The sequence below is a fragment of the Dasypus novemcinctus genome, chromosome 5 (assembly GCF_030445035.2).
Source record: "Dasypus novemcinctus isolate mDasNov1 chromosome 5, mDasNov1.1.hap2, whole genome shotgun sequence".
Classification (NCBI taxonomy): domain Eukaryota; kingdom Metazoa; phylum Chordata; class Mammalia; order Cingulata; family Dasypodidae; genus Dasypus; species Dasypus novemcinctus.
In genome coordinates this window covers 7233358-7251654 of record NC_080677.1, presented here as the reverse complement: position 1 = coordinate 7251654, position 18297 = coordinate 7233358, and the positions used below count along the sequence as shown (strand labels likewise).

At 36.2% G+C, this 18297-nt stretch overlaps 1 protein-coding gene across 1 annotated transcript in view; it reads left to right on the top strand.

Moving 5' to 3' along the window:
- The window catches only part of ABCA13 (ATP binding cassette subfamily A member 13), a 345366-nt gene extending 331176 nt beyond the window's left edge, over positions 1–14190 (top strand). Inside the window, exons 49-51 of the mRNA XM_071215039.1 lie at positions 10179–10284; positions 11505–11642; positions 12662–14190. Coding sequence (XP_071071140.1) covers positions 10179–10284; positions 11505–11642; positions 12662–12757 — 340 coding nt within the window. The 3' untranslated portion in view covers positions 12758–14190. The remainder of the gene's footprint in view (positions 1–10178; positions 10285–11504; positions 11643–12661) is intronic.
- Positions 14191–18297: the final 4107 nt, after the last annotated feature.

The following is an 18297-nucleotide window of genomic DNA, read 5'->3' as shown; positions in this document are numbered from 1 at the left end:
TTCCTCTCTCCTTTACCTTTTTCATTTTGTATAAAGTGACCAGAATCTGATGTAATGTTTATGTTTAATTTTTTTCAAAGTATTCTTTTGAGTTAAATGCTTAATGATTTCTCTTGCATACATATTCCTCATAACTTACATACGTATACCTCATAGCTTATACAAATCAGCTTTCTATTTATGCGTATTTATACTTCTGAGATGTACCCATATATTGGTCTGTTCCCTTTTCCCTCTCTTGGCTGTATTGTTTTTATAAATATTACATTTATAAATGTTACAAACTGACAATACATTGCTATAATCATTACATCATGTAATTTTTATATCTTTTAAGGAAGTTGAGAGAAGGAAGGAGAACAAATATATACTTAGAGCTTTTGATGTCTTAACCTTCTCATTTAATAATTTTTGGTTCTCTTCAGTTGTTCCTTTACACTTGAGTTTCTACTGAAAGTCATTTCCTTAGCTCACTATAGCTTGCTACCACTAATCTCCTTTGTGCTATTATTGGCAAATCTATCACATTTCTAAGTGCTATAGATGGAGTAATATAATTATATGCATATATAATTAAGAAAAGGAAAAAATATGTATTTATACTCTTTTATAATTAGATGATTGCCTTTACCATTGCTCTTTGCTTTTTCATGCAGATCTATCTAACTTTCTCTGTTTTATTCTCAGCATAAGGAACTTACATTTGTGTTTTTTTTAAAGTAGATCTGACAGTGATACTGCTCTCAGTTTTTGTTTCTCTTCATATGTCTTCATTTTGCCCTCATTTTTGAAATAATCCATTGTTGAATATAGGATTCCTTGTTAGATTTATTCTCTTTGAGCAGTTTGAACGTGTTATCCCACTGACTTGTTGCCACCATTGTTTCTTCTGAGAAATCATCAGTTAGCCTTAATGGGGTTCCCTATGAGTGGCAAGGCTTTTTATCTTTTGTTGCTTTCAAGATTTTCTCCTTGTCTTTAGCTTTTAGTTCTTTTACTATTATGTGTCTATTTGTGGATCTCTTTGTGCTTATACTCCTTTGAGTTTGTTGAGCTTCCATGACATGTAGAATAATGTGTTTTTTAAAATAAATTTTGGAAGTTCGCAGGCATTATTTTAAAATATTTTTCTGCTCCTTTTTCCCCACCTCTCCTTCTAGTACTCCCATTAAATATATGATGACACACTTAATGGTGTCCCACACTTCTCTGAGCCACTGTTCATTTACTTCATTCCTTTTCTCTCTGCATTGCGTAGTTTCTATCACTCTATCTTCACTTTTACTAATTCTTTCTTCTACCAGCTTAAACCTAATTCTGAGCCCTTTAGTAGAGTTTTTATTTCAGTTATTGTGCATTTCCTCCCTGGATTTTCTATTTGGTTCTTTTCTCACAATTTCTGTCTCTTTGTTGATACTCTCCGTTCAATATTACATTGTCGTCATTCCTTCTTTATGTCTTTAAAATCAGTTTCCTTTAGTTCTTTGAACATATTTATAATTGCTAGTTTGCAATCACTGTTTGTTAAATCCAATATCTGGTCCCTGTCACAGGCAGTTTATGTACCCTGTTTTTCATGTATAAATCATACTTACTTGTTTCTTTTCATGTGTGTCTCTTAATTTTTTTTTTTTTTTAGAAACTGGATATGTTAGTTAATATATTGTATCATCTCTGAGTACTCATCCTGTCTGCACATATTGGGGCTTGTTATTGCTATTTGGTTGTTTACTTGTTTAGTGACTGGAAGGATTATTTTAGTGAAGTCTTTTTCTCCCCCATAATGTTAAGCCTGTGATATTACTCGTTAGGGGACACAGCCTTGAACATACCCACAGGCACTGTGAGTTAAGCGTGGTGTAAAAGTGCTCTCTTTGTCTCTTTACTTGATCAGAACCAGCTATTAAGATCCACTCATTATGGAATGATTACTCTATTGATTTCCAGAAATGTCCAAGGGCATAAATTGCTCCATAGGCTAATCCAATCAAGTTTGTGCTCCATTGAAAGGAAACTTCCAGAACTCTGTGTTTGAGATTTGTTCTGAGCCAAGGAGGACTCCTCCTAGAGGTCTCTTTACTTAGTTCTCTCTAGAGAGCTCACCAACTTTCAGTTAGCCTATATCCACAATGGGTGTCCTGATATTCTCTCAATTGCATTTGGCCACAGTCTCCACTATTTTTGATAGTGCTCTTAGGCTTTAACTTCTCCATGCTCTTTTGCAAAGTAGTTAGTTCCTTTTGGTGAGATTAGGAGTTATATGTTTTATTGCCTGCTTCTCCCAGATAAACTTTTATTCAGAGCTCTGGATCTGGGAATTGGAATACTGATGTGCTTCCTTTTGAGTGACTCCCTTGTTTTAGTAACTAAGCACTCAGTGGAGTAGGTAGTTAGCTTCAGGTCTTCTCAGTTGGTCCTCCCAACATGGAACTAGTGCCTTACAAGCTAGGACAAGGTAATTGAAGCCCCAAAATTTTCATGGTGTCATATCTCCATTTCACACATGGAGGCTGAGCAGAAGAAGGAAAGACCTACCTCTTGTTCATGCTTGCCTGAAATATAGCCTTAGTGACAGGCAGCTGGGATGGAAAATGGTGATGTTCTGCCTCTTCTGGGGTGATAACCCTTAGACTAGGAAATAGAGTGGGAATGAAGATGGAGTCCTGTTTTCTCGAAATGCACTGGAATGGAATTTCCATCTCACTCAGCTTGGAAACAGGGAGAAGGGTCTTGGTTCAAATATCACAGACTCTTAGCATTCTTACTGAATTTAGTAAGTTTATTGAATAAATGTTTCTTAATTTGCTATGTGCTCATAAGACCATTTCCAGAGAGTTAAAATGTTTTTGTTCATTTGTTTGTTTCTTTTTCTTTCTTTCTTTCTTTTTTTTTTTTAACTTTTCACTAGTTTAACTGGGTAGCAAGCCCTTGGAGATCTTCACACTGTCATGTCAGATTCAAAACATCTGTTTAAAAATCATGTCATGCTATTTCCACACCAATATCTAAAGTTACTATTGACTTCAAATCTAGGTGCATTATTTCAGAGGCCTTGTGTTATATCTGGCTACTTAATGATCCCTGCTCTTCTCCCGATATTGTAATCATTTCTAATTTTAATTTTATTGCCTATCAATGCATATTTGGATGATTGAGTGACATTACAAAAGGTCGATACCTGCCTTTTGGTCAGACATTATCTAAAAATCACCTACACAATTATTTACAGAGAAATCAGGGAGTCACTTTAGCACATTTTGGAAAAGAGGATCATAATTATTGTTGTTCAGCTAGCTTTTAATTCATGTCTGAAGGGACCCAGAATAACATTTGGAAAAGAGTTATCATCTTGATGACTCAGTTTCATAGCCCGGGTATATTCAGGGTTTTCCTTGCATGAAGAACCTCATGGAACCTGCATGATTTCAAGCCAGGTAGGCTCCAGAGACCCTTTTCCCAAGGATTCTGTGAACTCCTGGTGGGTCACTTTGTCCACATGCTCTCCCATATTTTGGGCCAGTACAGTTCTACCTGGGTGCTTGCTGTCTGGTCTGGAGAGCCAAGTTGCTCCAGACGTACCATCCCTTATACTACTTATCCCCTTCCTTGAATGTATGTCTTAAGAATTATGTGAATTTAGTAATTTTCCAGATTTTTTCCTGAAGATACGATTGAAGGGAAAGTCCATGGCAGAACTCTGGACTTCCCATCATCCTGGCCCATGTTCATTCTATATCACTTTCTTTATCTTATATCTAGAAGGACATTTGCAGCCACATTTAGGCTCCTGGGTCTGGCTTGTCAAAGCCTTTTCTCAATAAGGGGAGGGAGATTGCTCTCTAAAGCAATTTATCTCATCAGCAAAGGAAATTATTCCTTTTTCCTATTATTATATTACCTTTTGAAAGGCTGTAACACATAAGATCTGGCTGGAGCCCATAGCATTGTGTGTGTGTGTGTGTGAACCCTCTGAAACTGGACACAAAAGAGCTTTACTCAGATCTTCCCAAAGGCCTATGGCCCCAGGAAACTGAAGAAAAATGGTCAAACAGAATGAAGTGTATTTGCTTGCATGGCTGTAGTGGAATTCCCAGCAAGTTCTGTGACATTTACACAGGTGGTTCTAAGCAGTCAGGCTGTGTTTCAGTGATGGTGTCCCCTCCCCAGGTTTCACCAGTATGTACTTTAGGCTTCTCTGTTAGCAGCTGTCATCAAGTCAGAAAGTAGATTGCCTGGGCATTCTGCCATGAGGTGTTTTCTTAATTACCCTGGTAGATCCAGAGGAAAAAAATCAGACAGAGGATGCCTACTCTAGTTCCCGTTGCCTCTGGTTGTGACCGTGGTATAGGGACAATTGGTGGCTTACTTTAGCAGGGAGAACCCATGTGTTTGCCATATTATGACATGTGATGTAAATGGGGATTTAGCTAACTAGAAGCATGTTCCTTTCCTAGAGGGGTCTCTCTTGCTTGGTATTTATGTCATCAAGAATGGACTGACACTCAAATCTCAGAAATGCCATTGTCTTTCATATTCATTGTCATTTCATATTTGCTTTGAAAGGTGCCACTTTGCAGTATTTTCATTTTAGGACCTGCATTCTGTTCTCTTAGTGGTATTCAATGGGGTTACGCACAAACACTAAATAATAATATTATGTGAGCTCATTTTTTGTTTTGTTTTGTTTTGTTTTCAGAAGGTCTTTATGGCTTTCTATTAAATTAAAGCACCTTGCTTATTGAAATCATTTTTGTAGTATTTTATTGACCCTTTCTTTTATGCAGAAGGGCAGTTACACATTTAGGACCTTTTAATGTTTATGTTAACTAGAAAATCATATAAACTGTTTATTTCAACAATAAAGAACTTTAGAACATTGCTCCATTCTCCCAGAAAATACTGTGCTCTGTTAGAGTAGAAGCCATGATGTCAGGATTTCAACCCCGTGGATAATAGTTTCATTTATATTTCAACTTTCTGCTTATAAAAATGAAAGAAAAAAAGAAAGACCAAAGAAATGCTTATTTGGCAGGATTGAGAAATGTAGAAAATCACTCATAACATTATCAGTTTTAAAATATGTACCTTTTATCTATTTAGATTCTAGGATATTTCTGAAATGAGGCAGAGTCTAGGATATTTCTGAAATGAGGCAAATGTTCAAAGAACATAACACTAAAGACCACAAAAAAATCCAGGAGGCAGAATGAGGGGCCTCGGCTGTCATCTCCCTGCTCTAAACAAAAAGATTGACTACGCTTGCTTGGCAGGTGAAAAGTGGTATAATGCTAGATATGAGAGCACTTGTTTTCCCATCTTGCTGACTTGGCTGTTGCCCCATGCTTTAAAATAGTTTCTTTCAATTACTCCAAAAAGAAGGGAAAACTGTAGAAATATTCAGTATATTTTGATGTTCAGCTAAGGAAAAAATATTGTTCTGATTTCCCCAGCCTTACCCAAGAATTTAATCCATTCATTGATTTGCCGGTAATGATCTGGGCAACAACAGACATTAGAGTCAGGGCAGAAAAACCTATGGACCTTGCCATCAAGAAGAGCTAATGTAGCAGCTGCTATAACAGAAATATGCACCGTGCACTTAGAGGCACAAGGGAAGGGGTCTAAACCAGCGGGAAGTCAAGGGAGCCTTGAGGCAAGGGCCCTGCCTGCTAGAACAGGGCCTTATGCAACTGAGCATTAAATCAGTGTGTTGAATGAAAAGAGTAAAGTTCTTACGTGGAAAGAATGAAGGACACACTTGAATGAGAAGCCAAAAATGAAGGCCTGGTGGTCCGTGCTAAAGAGTTTGACTTTTGAATCAAAGATGTCCAAATCCTGAACTTAGTTCTACATCAGTTTTATTGGCCTTTCCTAGTAGTGACTCTGACCCAAGCTCTGAATTTCTGGATCAGTGACTGGAGGCATCATTTCCATAGCTGTGGAAATGAATCTTCATAGCGACCTGTGTGTGTTAACATGGCTTCTTTTTGTGCTGTTAACCACAATCATCATCCACCACCAAAATCACTATGCTCTACAGACCCTAGATTAGCCTTTTCCTTTCTTTCAGTTGACATTAACGTACGTAGACTAGCCCTTTAAACCAATTTTCACATTTATAAATTGACGGTGTTAGTTATACTCGCCAAGCTTCTTTTTATTTTGAGGTCATGATGTCTACTTGCTAATTCCTTGCCTTTAAATTTAGAAGTATATTGAGAATTTTTTTCCCAAAAATGATTTCCTCTCCTTGAGGAATCCTGATACCAGATGCCAAACACAGTTTTTTGTTTGTTTAGTTTGTTTTTTATTTACTTGTCAGAGGCCCTCTTTATGTTAATCTCTTGGATCTATAATCCTTACAAACATTCTGATTTGCATATGCAATGAGGAGAAAGTTTTCAGTCCAAACTTAACTAAAGTTGAAATAAGGCACCTGCAATGCAGAAACATGATGTTTTAGTTTCTCAAAGCAGATACCATGAAATGAGTTGGTTTTAAACAGTGGGAATTTATTGGCTTACAGTTAGAGTCCAGGAAAATGTCCAAATCAAGGCATCCTCAGTGTGATGCTTTCTTCCTGAAGACTGGTCGTCGGCAATCTTGTGCTCCTCTGCCACACGGTGAGGCATATGGTGGCATCTGCTGGTCTCGCCCTTCTCTTCTGAGTTTGGCTTCTTTCAAATTCTTGCTCCCATGGTTTTCTCTCTCTCTCTATTCATCTTGTTTATAAAGGACTCCAGTAAGAGGATTAAGAGCCAACCTGAATGAGGTGGGCCACACCGTAATTGAAGTAGCCTCATCAAGAGATCCTACTTACAATGGGTCCATACCTTCATCATGGATTAACTTTAAAAACATGCTTTTCTGGGATACATATGGTTTCAAACCCAGGTATAGACCAGTCTACAAACATAGTCTAATATCTATTTTTGGAGTTCATGACTATATTAAACTGCTATACATACTAATCCTCTTGTGTAGATATTCTAGAATATCATTTGAGTCTGAAATTTTTGGTGCATATATTTACATTGTTGACATTGCACTGAGTATATAAATTTTCTATTTCACATTTTGTACTTAATATTATATCATAGGCTGTTTCATCATCATTGAAAATCCTTTGTAGAGAAAATTTTTGAAAGGTGTTTGAGAAGGTCAAAATCACTAAGCTTAGAAATGTAAACCTTCATAAAGCTTTATATACCTTGGCAATAGATTTTTCAGGGACCATTCCCAACTTCCTCACTGTGTTCTTGAAGTGTTTCCCTCCTAAATATATATTTGAATGCATGTTTGTTATTCTATCAATACATTGCTCTTGCTTCTATTTTAGTAATAATGTCATGATAAATTTAATGTTTTAATACCAAAATGTTGTATCACAAAGAAGTTGTAAATGTAAATAACCATTCAATTATGCATGTATTTGTCAAATACTTCCTATAGGCACCTTTTACACTAGATAGTGTTGTTTATTTATCTTTGTGTAATCACAAATGCAAATGATGTATACATAACAGATTATTGAGAAATGCTAAATCAATGAAAGACTCTGAGGCTGCCTTGAAAACTTTTAGACTGTGTAATGTACACTGATGAAATAAATCAGAGAATTTAGGTCATCGAAATTAAATGCATACATTATAGACAAAAATGGTAAAGTGAATGTAACATAAACTAGATGTTTGCATCATAAGTTACTTAATAATATACGGAGATTCCCTTAATTATGGAAAGTGCAATGCTTTTTATAATTTTTTGCCCATAATTTTTAATGATGATTCTAGATGGTACCTGAGAAATTTACCAATGTATTTCAGAAATATTTTGAGTTATTTTTTTGAAAGAATTGTTCACTTTTTCTTTTTTATTATTCAGATTGTCTGGAGCTGGAAATGTCTCAATTCAAATGAAGTTTCATTTTTAAAAAATTTTAAATATTAATATGCACATATGCTTATAGTGAGAGTTTGTTAGATAATTATTGGGATTTAGCATGATTTGTTTTCAAAATGCATTAGCAAAATATGCTCAAAGTGGTGTAATTTCTAATATTGGTAAAGATGTATATGAATGTATATAAAAATGTGAGGGCTTCTCTCCTCACTGCCCCATATCATTGGGTTTTTATGTAGTGCTTCAGATTCATATTATAATTATTTCATCAACTTTCCTCTAGGTTCCCCAAATAAATTCCAGTCTTCTTCATATGAAATAGAATGTTTCTTCCATTTTAATCACATCATGTGTGGAAGCTAAATTTCATTTATATATTTGCTTACTAACACAGTACAGATCGCTGTCCAAGGAATTTACAAAGATTAATTCATTACATCCTCTAACAGCCTTCTCAGGCAGGTACTGTTATAAACCTAGTTTTCTAGATGAGGCGACTGAGGTTAGAAAATTTAACTGATCTGCCCAAGGTCACATCTCAAATAAATGGAGGTGCTGAAGTCAGCCGCAAGCCTTCTAGATCTAGCATTGATGGCACAAACACTACAACATGTCAGGTCATCAGATATTAATAACTACCAGAGAAGAAACACTTACCTAACACATATCACCCTAGGACATAACTTTATGCTCAGCCACAGCTGAGTGCTCTCTGAGGTCCAGATACAGAGTCTTGTAACAGCACCACACCTTGGAATTCCCCTTTGGGTTTCTTCCTAGGAAAACTGAAATACACGTCCACTTTGGTGGATTTGCTAAAGGTGGGGTGGGATTAGGCATCACACTTCTTATTTAATCAGGAGCACAGCAGCTACCAAACCTACACCTTCCTGGTCCTAACCCAATTTGTTGGCCTTTAAATATTTTTAGAGATGACTAAATAGAAGCATTATGAAGTCCTTCTCTAAATGTTTTCATTTACATTTTATTAATATTCTCAACAATTTCTTAGCAATGACTAGATTAGAAATTATCAACTCCAAATATTGGGAGGCTCTGGAGACCACGGACAGCTGGAAATGACCTGAAATCAAGGCAGGAGCCAGTAAAACAAGGTCCAGTCCAGGGGCTCTGGGGGCGATCTCCAGGGTGATCCACATCTCTGAAATAAAGTTGCATTTTCTCCTGCCTTCTGTCTCCACTAGACAGATTTACCTGAACAATGATTCCACCATATGTGTATTATGGTCATCCACACTTACAGAAGATTAACTTAAGTGTAATGATTATTTTTCCCCCCAGCAATGCTTCATAAATGGAGAGTAATAGTAAGACATATGGCGTGTCATTCATTCGTTCCTTCATTCATGCACCCATTCATTCAGCTAATATTTATTGAACAATTACTAATGGCTGGGTACTGTGCTAGGGACTTGGGTAGACACATCAGTGAACAAAACACAAAAATTGCTATCATCGTGGTTCATTCATATATTTGCTTTTTATTGAACAAATATTTATTAAGGCACAATTATATGCCAAATGCCGTGTTAGGTACCTGGGATATAGTGGTAGAATATTACATGTAGTTTCCAGCCATCCCTAAAATTATTGGGGATTATTAAATGAGATTACTACATGGCATGACTATAATTTCTTGGGTAGACTCTGGGACACTACTGGCACTGCAGTCTACAACTGCACAATGTTCAGAAGTATCTCCCAGCCTGACGTCTCATGCAGCCATAGCCTGTCCAGTAAGGCTGGTTTGGAGTGTAACTAGGAAATTGTTTTTACAAGACAAACCAACAAGTGCCAGGCCAAATTACTTACTTAATGCACTTGCTTTCTTCTTTTCCTGGTAACATTCTACTCAGCCTGGACCTTGAGGTAACAAGGCAAGAGTTTGCTGTTTTTTCAGGGCTGGTTTCTACTCCAGCCTCTGACTTCTTCTAACTCAGTACTTTGCTTTTACAGCTGGTCTTTTCACCTTCACTCTTTTATTGAATAGTTGTTGATTCCAGGGTTTGCTGATTATTTGTTTAAGGTGAATATAATGTCTATGTTAATATGTATTGAGTTGTAGTAGTCTGCATGACTGACATAGGATGGATTTCTGAGTACTATATTTTTGAGAATCCAAAAACTCCCCAAAACCAAAATTTGGTATAGTGACTCTTATTTTGTTTCCATTGGTGCAAAAGTGACTGAACTTAGAATTTACCCATCTTTGATATTATAGTAGTAATTGTGTTTTTATTTCATTCAACTCTCAGGTTTGGGGATGGCTATACTGTCAAAATTTGGCTCCATAAGGCAGCAAATCAACCTGACATGATTTCTGACTGCTTAAAGCTCAATTTTCCAGGAATCCAGTTTAAGGTAGTCCTACTATTCCAAATTGCTTTTCTGTTTTCAGCTCAAAAAATCTTATAACAAGACTTATCTTTTCCTGTTTTAATGCTGAATCACCATAAGATATTGACTATTGCCCTGGCTTCTTTAGAAAATATAGATCATTCCCCTCTACCAAAAATAATAGTATGGGCACCTGATATTGCTTGACAACTCTTAAGGTGATAAGCCAGCTTGGCCACTTGTTGAACTACCCAGAGTAGACTGTGATTAGGCATCACACTTCTTATCTGTTGGCACAACTTGCATAGCTCAATTTTTTCAGGATGGAAGACTGCAAAAGGTAAGGACTTAAATATATTTGCTGCAAGGTTTATAGGCTTGGTGGGTTAACATTATTTCATAAGAAGAGGTCTAGTCTTGGAATCAGAATCCCCTGCAACCTTGACTCAAAGTGTGGTCCCTGAACCAGCAGCATCTCCACCACCTGGGAACTTGTTAGATTTGCAGCATCTTAGGCCCCAATCTATTGAATTAGAATCTGCATTTTAACAGGGCTACCAGCTTATTCCTCTGCACATAAAATTTGAGAGCCACTGATTATAATTCATTTGGATAACCATGCAAGTCTAGTTTATCATCACTTTTAATAGGTTGTAGTCTGTAAAATATTTATTACCTATTTCAGCAACACCATTTAGTGAAATCCTACCATGCAAGATGCTATCTCATTCATAATTGAGTACCACTCTAAACAGCCCTATAAAACAGACATTGTTAGCCCCATTTTGCACATGAAAATGAGACTCAAATGTCTTATCCAGACTCACTTGACTAATGATGAGGACCATGGGAGCTGAGCCCAAGTCCCAATGTGAAGTTCAGTGCTCCTCCATATCTTTGTTATGCCACATTAACCTCCTGCTTCTCAAATATCCCTAGGCATCTTCTTACCCCTTAAAGTCTTCACTGATGCTTGGGGCAGGTGAGGGTGTGTAAGGAGGCAGAGCAGAGATATAATCTAGCTGAATACAGTTGTTGAATATTCCTCATGATAAATTGTCATCATTAAACATTTATTAAAGACTCACAAAATGAGCCCACATTCCTGGTTAGTATTTATGTATGTGTTTTGGTTAGAAAAAAGAGAACTGCATTCATCTGGCAATTAAATGTATTTTGATTAATTTCATTTAATGATTGCATATATGTATATTTACAAACACTCACATGATTTTATCTTTTAGGGGCAGCACCTTAATTTACTGGAATATCATGTACCAAAAAGATGGGGATGTTTAGCTGACTTGTTCAAAATTCTAGAGAACAATAAGAGCTTCTTGACTATCAAACACTACTCCATTAACCAAACCACTTTGGAACAGGTAGAGTACCTTAATAATTCAACAGCTTGCCTTCTGATATGCTCGCAAGGCCTAATTGAGACAATTTTAAATTTAGCCAGAATTCTTCTTGAGCCATTTATTTTAATCAATTGACTGTTTGACTTTATAAAATTATGGTAAAGATGGTGAGTGTCTTAGTTTGCCATGGCTGTTATGGCCAATACCATACACTTGGCTTAAAAAATAGGAATTTATTGTCTCACCGTTTTGGAGGGTAGAAATCCAAACTGAAAGCAGGCTGAGCTTTCTCTAGACTCTATAGTGTCCAAAGTCTGGGGCGACTTGATGGCAATCAACATGGTAATCTGTCTCCTTGTGTCTCTTCCTCTGGCTTCTCCTAATTGACTGTGTCCAAATTTCACTGTTTGAAAGGACTTCAGTCATATTGGATTAGTGCCCAACCTGATTCAATTTGGCCTCATCTTAATAGTATCTTGGGAGATCCTATTTACAAACGAACCCATGCCTATAGGACAGGGGAGTCAGACCTTGAACATGCCTTGTGGGGGACATGATTCAATCCCCAACCAGTGAGTCCAGAAGGTTTATTGAGTAGACTCCACACAAGGTATGCATTCAGCAGGGCTTCAATTTGTTCACAATTACAGTGAGCAGTCATGTCCAGTTAGCCTTCCCTTCTCCACCTTACCCACCCCCAAAATACTAAGGTGACTCCACCGTAGTGAGGAAGAAAAAGTGCTTGGTTTACTAAGAGTACCCAAAATGTCTCAAACCAGGTATATGTCATTGAGGACTTCCAGGTGTTTTTTTTTTAAATTTTTTTTATTTTCCAGAAATGTATATCATTCCTGGGTCATGGCCTCAAAGGGTTTACATATTTATGGCAATTTAGGAAGGGAAGTTATAAATGAATGATTTTGGCTCTTTTGGAAAGATTGAGTTTTGCTTTCAGAGAATTCCCCCCTCCTTATAAAAGTTGAGACTACACGGTTGATTGCTCTCTTCTAGTTAACAACTGTCTTCATTCTTTCTTTCAGGTATTTATTAATTTTGCTACTGAGCAGCAGCCAACCCCACAATCTACTGCTGAGCCATCCATCGACTGTTACCACCCTCAGCACTTGCCTATCTAAACACTAAAGAAAAGTTGTTATAAACAGCAAAACATTGTCTTTCCTTGCAATTAACACTCAAAGATGAGACAAGCCAGTGTACGTCTGAGAAGCTGGCAACCCCCCTGCAGGCAGTCCAATTATATGCTCTCCTTCCATTTCTACTCTGCAACTCTTCATTAATTAATAACCAAAAAACTTGAAAAGTCATCCTTTCTTATAGACTTTGGGCGACTTCTTGAACAAATTTACATTTATTGCCAAGCAAAGGTGGATACTGGCTTCTTTGTGACACAGACCTGTATGAATCGACAGTCCAACCTGAGACAGTTTTTGGAGTTGGAATTGCTGTCACATTTCAAACAGTCCAAACATTTCATTTTTCTTTTTCAGAAAACAGAGTCTCCCCTCCTTCCAAGGTCAAAACACTGTCCTAATTTATTTGTGTAGGAAATAGTATCTAGGACTCTTGTTTTCTATTTTTGTAATCGTTTAACTAGACATGCTTACATATTTTTAAAAATAAACATTCAATGATTTAAATGTAAACCTTTCTAGGATTGAATGAAGCTATATGCTATGATGTGGAGAAGGAATCATTTTTTCATACAAAAGATGATATTCTAGTAAGAGTTAACTTATTGGTGAACCCTTAGCAAAATTAAATAAACTGAACAAAGTACTTTGTATAATATGAACAGATTATCTAACAAATTTCCATTTTAGGGGGGTGTGATAAAGTTTCTGTATTTTCTTTTTCTCAATTTGTTTTAATAATTTTTGATTTTTTGTTGCTTTAAGCCAGTGATTTTCAGTGTGGCAGTGCCCAAATTTCTAGCATCAGCATCACCTGGGAGCTTATCAGAAATGCACACTCTCAGTATGTGGGATCTGATGCACAGTCATGTTTGAGAACCTCTGAGCTAAGGAAGTAGGCAGTTACTTTCTATTGACATACAAGCAAAATTAGCCTGATTTGTAGTAAGTAAAAATTAATATTTCAAGTATTTTTAAATTTTATAAAGTTATGTTATTCAGGATTGTTGGCCTCCAAGTGTATAAAATCTAAAGTGCTGAGCTATATAGGATATTTAAGTCTGGCAGTTTGTATCTTACAGTAAGGAAATGTATAAAATAAATGTGTCTACTACTGAAAGTAGTTTCCAGTTGGACATTTTTGAATTCAGAGATTTTTTTCATTTTCTAATATTTTTCTAAAATCTCAATAGAAGATTACACTAATCTCATTTTAAAGTTTGACCTTCTTCAATTATAGTTATTTGGTAATACTAGCTTGTGATCAAAAGAAAACACTTCCTCATGACCTTTCTTTGCTAAAGCAAGATTTCATTACAATTCCCTGGATGTTGTTCTATATCAGAAATATTTTTTAAATGGTAAGGCTGAAGCCAATCATAAATAGTTTTAATGTGATTTTGATTAATATTCATCAAATGAGTTATGCTTTCTTCCAAAGATAAAATTTTGAATTATATGTCTTTTCCCCAATGCTAACATAGTATTATTGTTAAAATGGAAAATATAATCAGTTTTTATGAAATCAATAAATACAAATTTGAGAAAAATGAACATGTTTATACAGCAGTGAATAAGTGAAATGAGTTTTAATTTAATCTGATTCTTGAATGTAATTGTGCTTTTGCCAACATATTTCCTTGCATCTTTATTTGTGTCTTTAGGGATCCAATTTAATTTGGATAAGGAGGAAATAAGACTACTCCAGATCTTTAAAAGTTTGAAAAGGTTAAAATTTAATTGAGTTTTACTCTGCTATGTTCTGCTCTTTGGAGTACTTCTCCAGTCCTTGAACTGAGGAATTCTTGAAGTTTATGCTTCAAAGCATGTCTTTGAACAATAAATAGGAAGAGAAAATCTTCCTAAAAAAGCCACATCCCGAAAGACTGGATGCAAAAGGTCAAATCTTGTGTTAATGTTGAAAATGTCATTGCATTTATAAGTCATGCAGATATTTTATGCCTTTGGAGTTAAACATTTGTCTTAAGACCTTTGGGCTTAAGGTCACACATCTGGGGTTTTAAACTAAATTACCTTATTCTGAAGCATTCTGAGTAGAGTACTATATAAGGTAGAGATAGTGACTATTCCAGCTGCAATAATCTAGCTGTTGTTATGTAGTTTATCTTTACCCAGACATCATGTGTTAAAGCCCTCATGCAAAGTTAAGACTGTAAAGAGAGAACAGTTGTTAGAAAAATAGGGCATAGGGTGCTTATAGCTATGGTTAGCTTTGTTTAGTGGATACTGAGTTGAAACATAGCTCAACATGACCACTCTAAACATCTTAAAACACACACACACACACAAACATACAATTTAGTCATTAGTACAGCCTTGTGGTGTAATAAATTGTGCACCCCAGTTTGACATGTTCTTGGTCTTGGTCTCCTTGCCGGTGGTTGTAGATCCATTACAAACAAGATGTCTTCAAGAGTCACTTCAGTTTAGGTGTGGCATACCTGAATCAGGATAGATTTTAATCCACATTACTGCAGTCTTGCAGAGTGAAAGTCAGTCGGTGAGAGAGAGAAATGTGGCAGTATGCCAAGGACCAAGGATTTCCAACAGTGAGACTCAAAATGCCACAGTTTTGACTAGAAAGACTTGTCTTGCTGAAGCTTGATTTCTAGCCTCCATCTCGTAAGCCAATAAATTCCCATTGTTTAAGCCTACCCATTACATGGTGTTTGCTTTAGCAGACAGGAAATTAAATAAGCATGAATATATTAGTTTAATTATAAACTGGCCTATTTTCTATCTACTTGTGGGATAGAGATATTTAAAATTTTCATACTGGTTTGACCAAGTTGTTACCTTTGATGATTGCTTTGGTATATGCACATTTATTTAATATTGTGTTACACTCAGTTTCACACACTTGAAAAATTCAAAGCTCTTTCCTTGACATACATATTCTTCCAGTTAATATGTATTGAGATTGTTCTGTGTACATAAGTAGATGGTGAGTACAGCAAACCTACAGTTAAAAAGACACAATTTTTGCCCTAGAGGAACATACAATCAGGAGATGATGGCCAGGTGAGCTATACAAGTAGCAAGCACCCCAGGCTATGGATCCAAGAGTGATTCCTTCAAATGGAGGCAGTGGAAATGCGCTTGATGGGGTGGTCACCACCTGGGTGGCTTTACAACTGGAGAATGGAAGATGGGCATTTGTGGCTAGGAAAATATCAGGGCCAATTCAACAATATTTAGTGAAAATCAACGCTTTGCGTGTTACTCAGCAGGCAGGTGATCTAGATGCCAAGAACCCAACTCTGCCATCTGTAGTTGGCATCTTACGTTCCAAGATGTCTGCTGGAACTCTGGCTATCAGACTGTTCAGTTGGCAAGATGGAGGGATTGTATGAAGGCAAAAGAAAGCATACCCTTTTAAAGAGCTTTGCGGGCAGTCTAACCCATATTACTCTTCTTTGGCCAGAAATAGTCATGTGAAATGAAATCAGCCTTCTGATTCTCTGTAAGCAGAATTTATTGCCTATTGAATAGACAGCCAGGCATTTCTGCTCTAGAAATACATAGTGGATGTTTTTGGACCATATTACATATGAACAGAGTGAATTCAATATTGGACATGTTGCATAAACTAGGTAATATCAAATTATTTGGTTAGCATGGGGCAACTGAGGTTCTAAGAGTATTACTATTTTCATGATTACCCTTTTCTATTGAGATTTATAGAGCAGATGCCATTTGTATTTATAAACATTATTGTCAAGTTGAATTCAGAAGAAAAGGAGAATAAAGAATTTTATGGGTATTTTCCATTTGTGCTAAATAAATAGTGCTGTCATTTTCTCACAGTGAGAGTTCCTATTGAGAGTTTTAATGGATAAATTTCTCCTGCCAGAAAGGGTTTCAAATTGCTTTAAGAATTCAGAACATTTTTCTTAATTATTTGCTATTGCTTGTCATCACAAAGGAGACATTTCACTATCTTATCAGTGAATCCATCACATTTTTCTTTAAAGTGTTTTAAGGGAAAATGGGTTCCTCTGAGTTAAATGTACATCTCCAACCTATCAAACTTCACTGGTTAAAGAACACATCTATAAATTTCATCAGTACATCCTTCTTTGAAATAGAAGACAAGTGTTATGAAGACCTTGTTTGCCAAAGCATTTCTGGCCCATGGGTATGACTTTATACTACTAAATTTCATCGGTTACTAAATTGTGGGAGTATATTTGGTGTGTGATTTTGTTCATGAAGTACTATAGACGTGACTTCAGATCAACCTTTCATGGGCACAGTGGTTTTTGATGTCTTGAATTCATCCCTATCCATATTTGAGCTCAGTACCATATTGAATATTGCCCTGCTCCAATATAATCACAGTAAAACATAGTTGGCCTCGGTATACACTGGTCTGGTTATAAGGGGATAAGGCAGTGTGTTCAAGGGAATGCTCATTGGAATCTGCACCAGGAGAATTGAGTTCTACCCAAGTTGAGATACGATCTTCAGCAAATCACTTTGCTCTCCTAAGCTTTATGTTCCTTACTTTTACAATAATGGCGAGATCTTCAAGAAGCCTAACGAAATCAGCAAGTCTCCAGACAATAGTGCATAATTATACAATATTAGAAAAGAAAAGGGGATATAGCTATAGTTCAAAATGAGAAGTTATAGAAGAGTAAGATGAACCATTTTATGCAAAATATATGAAACCAGGTGAAACTGATGGTATTTCTAATAATACTAATGATCATGATTGCCACATGAAAACAATAACCACTATGGACAATGAATCAGTAGTCAAATACCATCACAGGTTTTCCCTGCCCATACCCCACCCCAAGATAGCAGATCTACATGGCTTTATAGATGAGACAACTAAAGGAAATAATCCCTATATCATCCAAATTGTTTTAGAACATTACAAAAATAAAAAAGGAATGCTATTTGTTTTGTCTTATGAGAACAATTTTGGTGCAAAAAGTTGATCAAGAGTGGAAAGTAGGAAAAATGTAGGGCAACTTCATATATGTACCTGGATACAAAAATGAGAAATGTTGGCAGATAGAATTCTGTAGTGTATTCATTATGCCTCATAGTCAAATATGGCTTATCCAAGGAATGTATGAGTGGTTCAAAATCAGAAACTCTATTAATGTATCCATTGCATTCAGAGTTAATATATAAATAGTCTCAAATGCAGAAAAAATATTTCAAGAAATATGTTGCAAACTAGATTAAAAATTAAGATGATAAAATATATCTAATAATGCTTATTTATGAAACATTGGAAACTGAATTGTCTTACTCCTTTCTCAGGAATCTTCCTTTGTTGATCATTTCTTCTCTTTCACTTAGAGCCATGTCCTTTCCATATTTAAGATGGTTAAGCTCCTGCCATTTCATAAAATACTCTGTCAACCCTAATCGATATCCTCCCAACAATCCTATTTAGCATCTGCTCCATCTCCCTCCTGCCCAGCAAGCCGGAATCCCAGAAGAATTTTCTGCATTATTGTTTTGAAGTCTCTGCTTCCAGAATT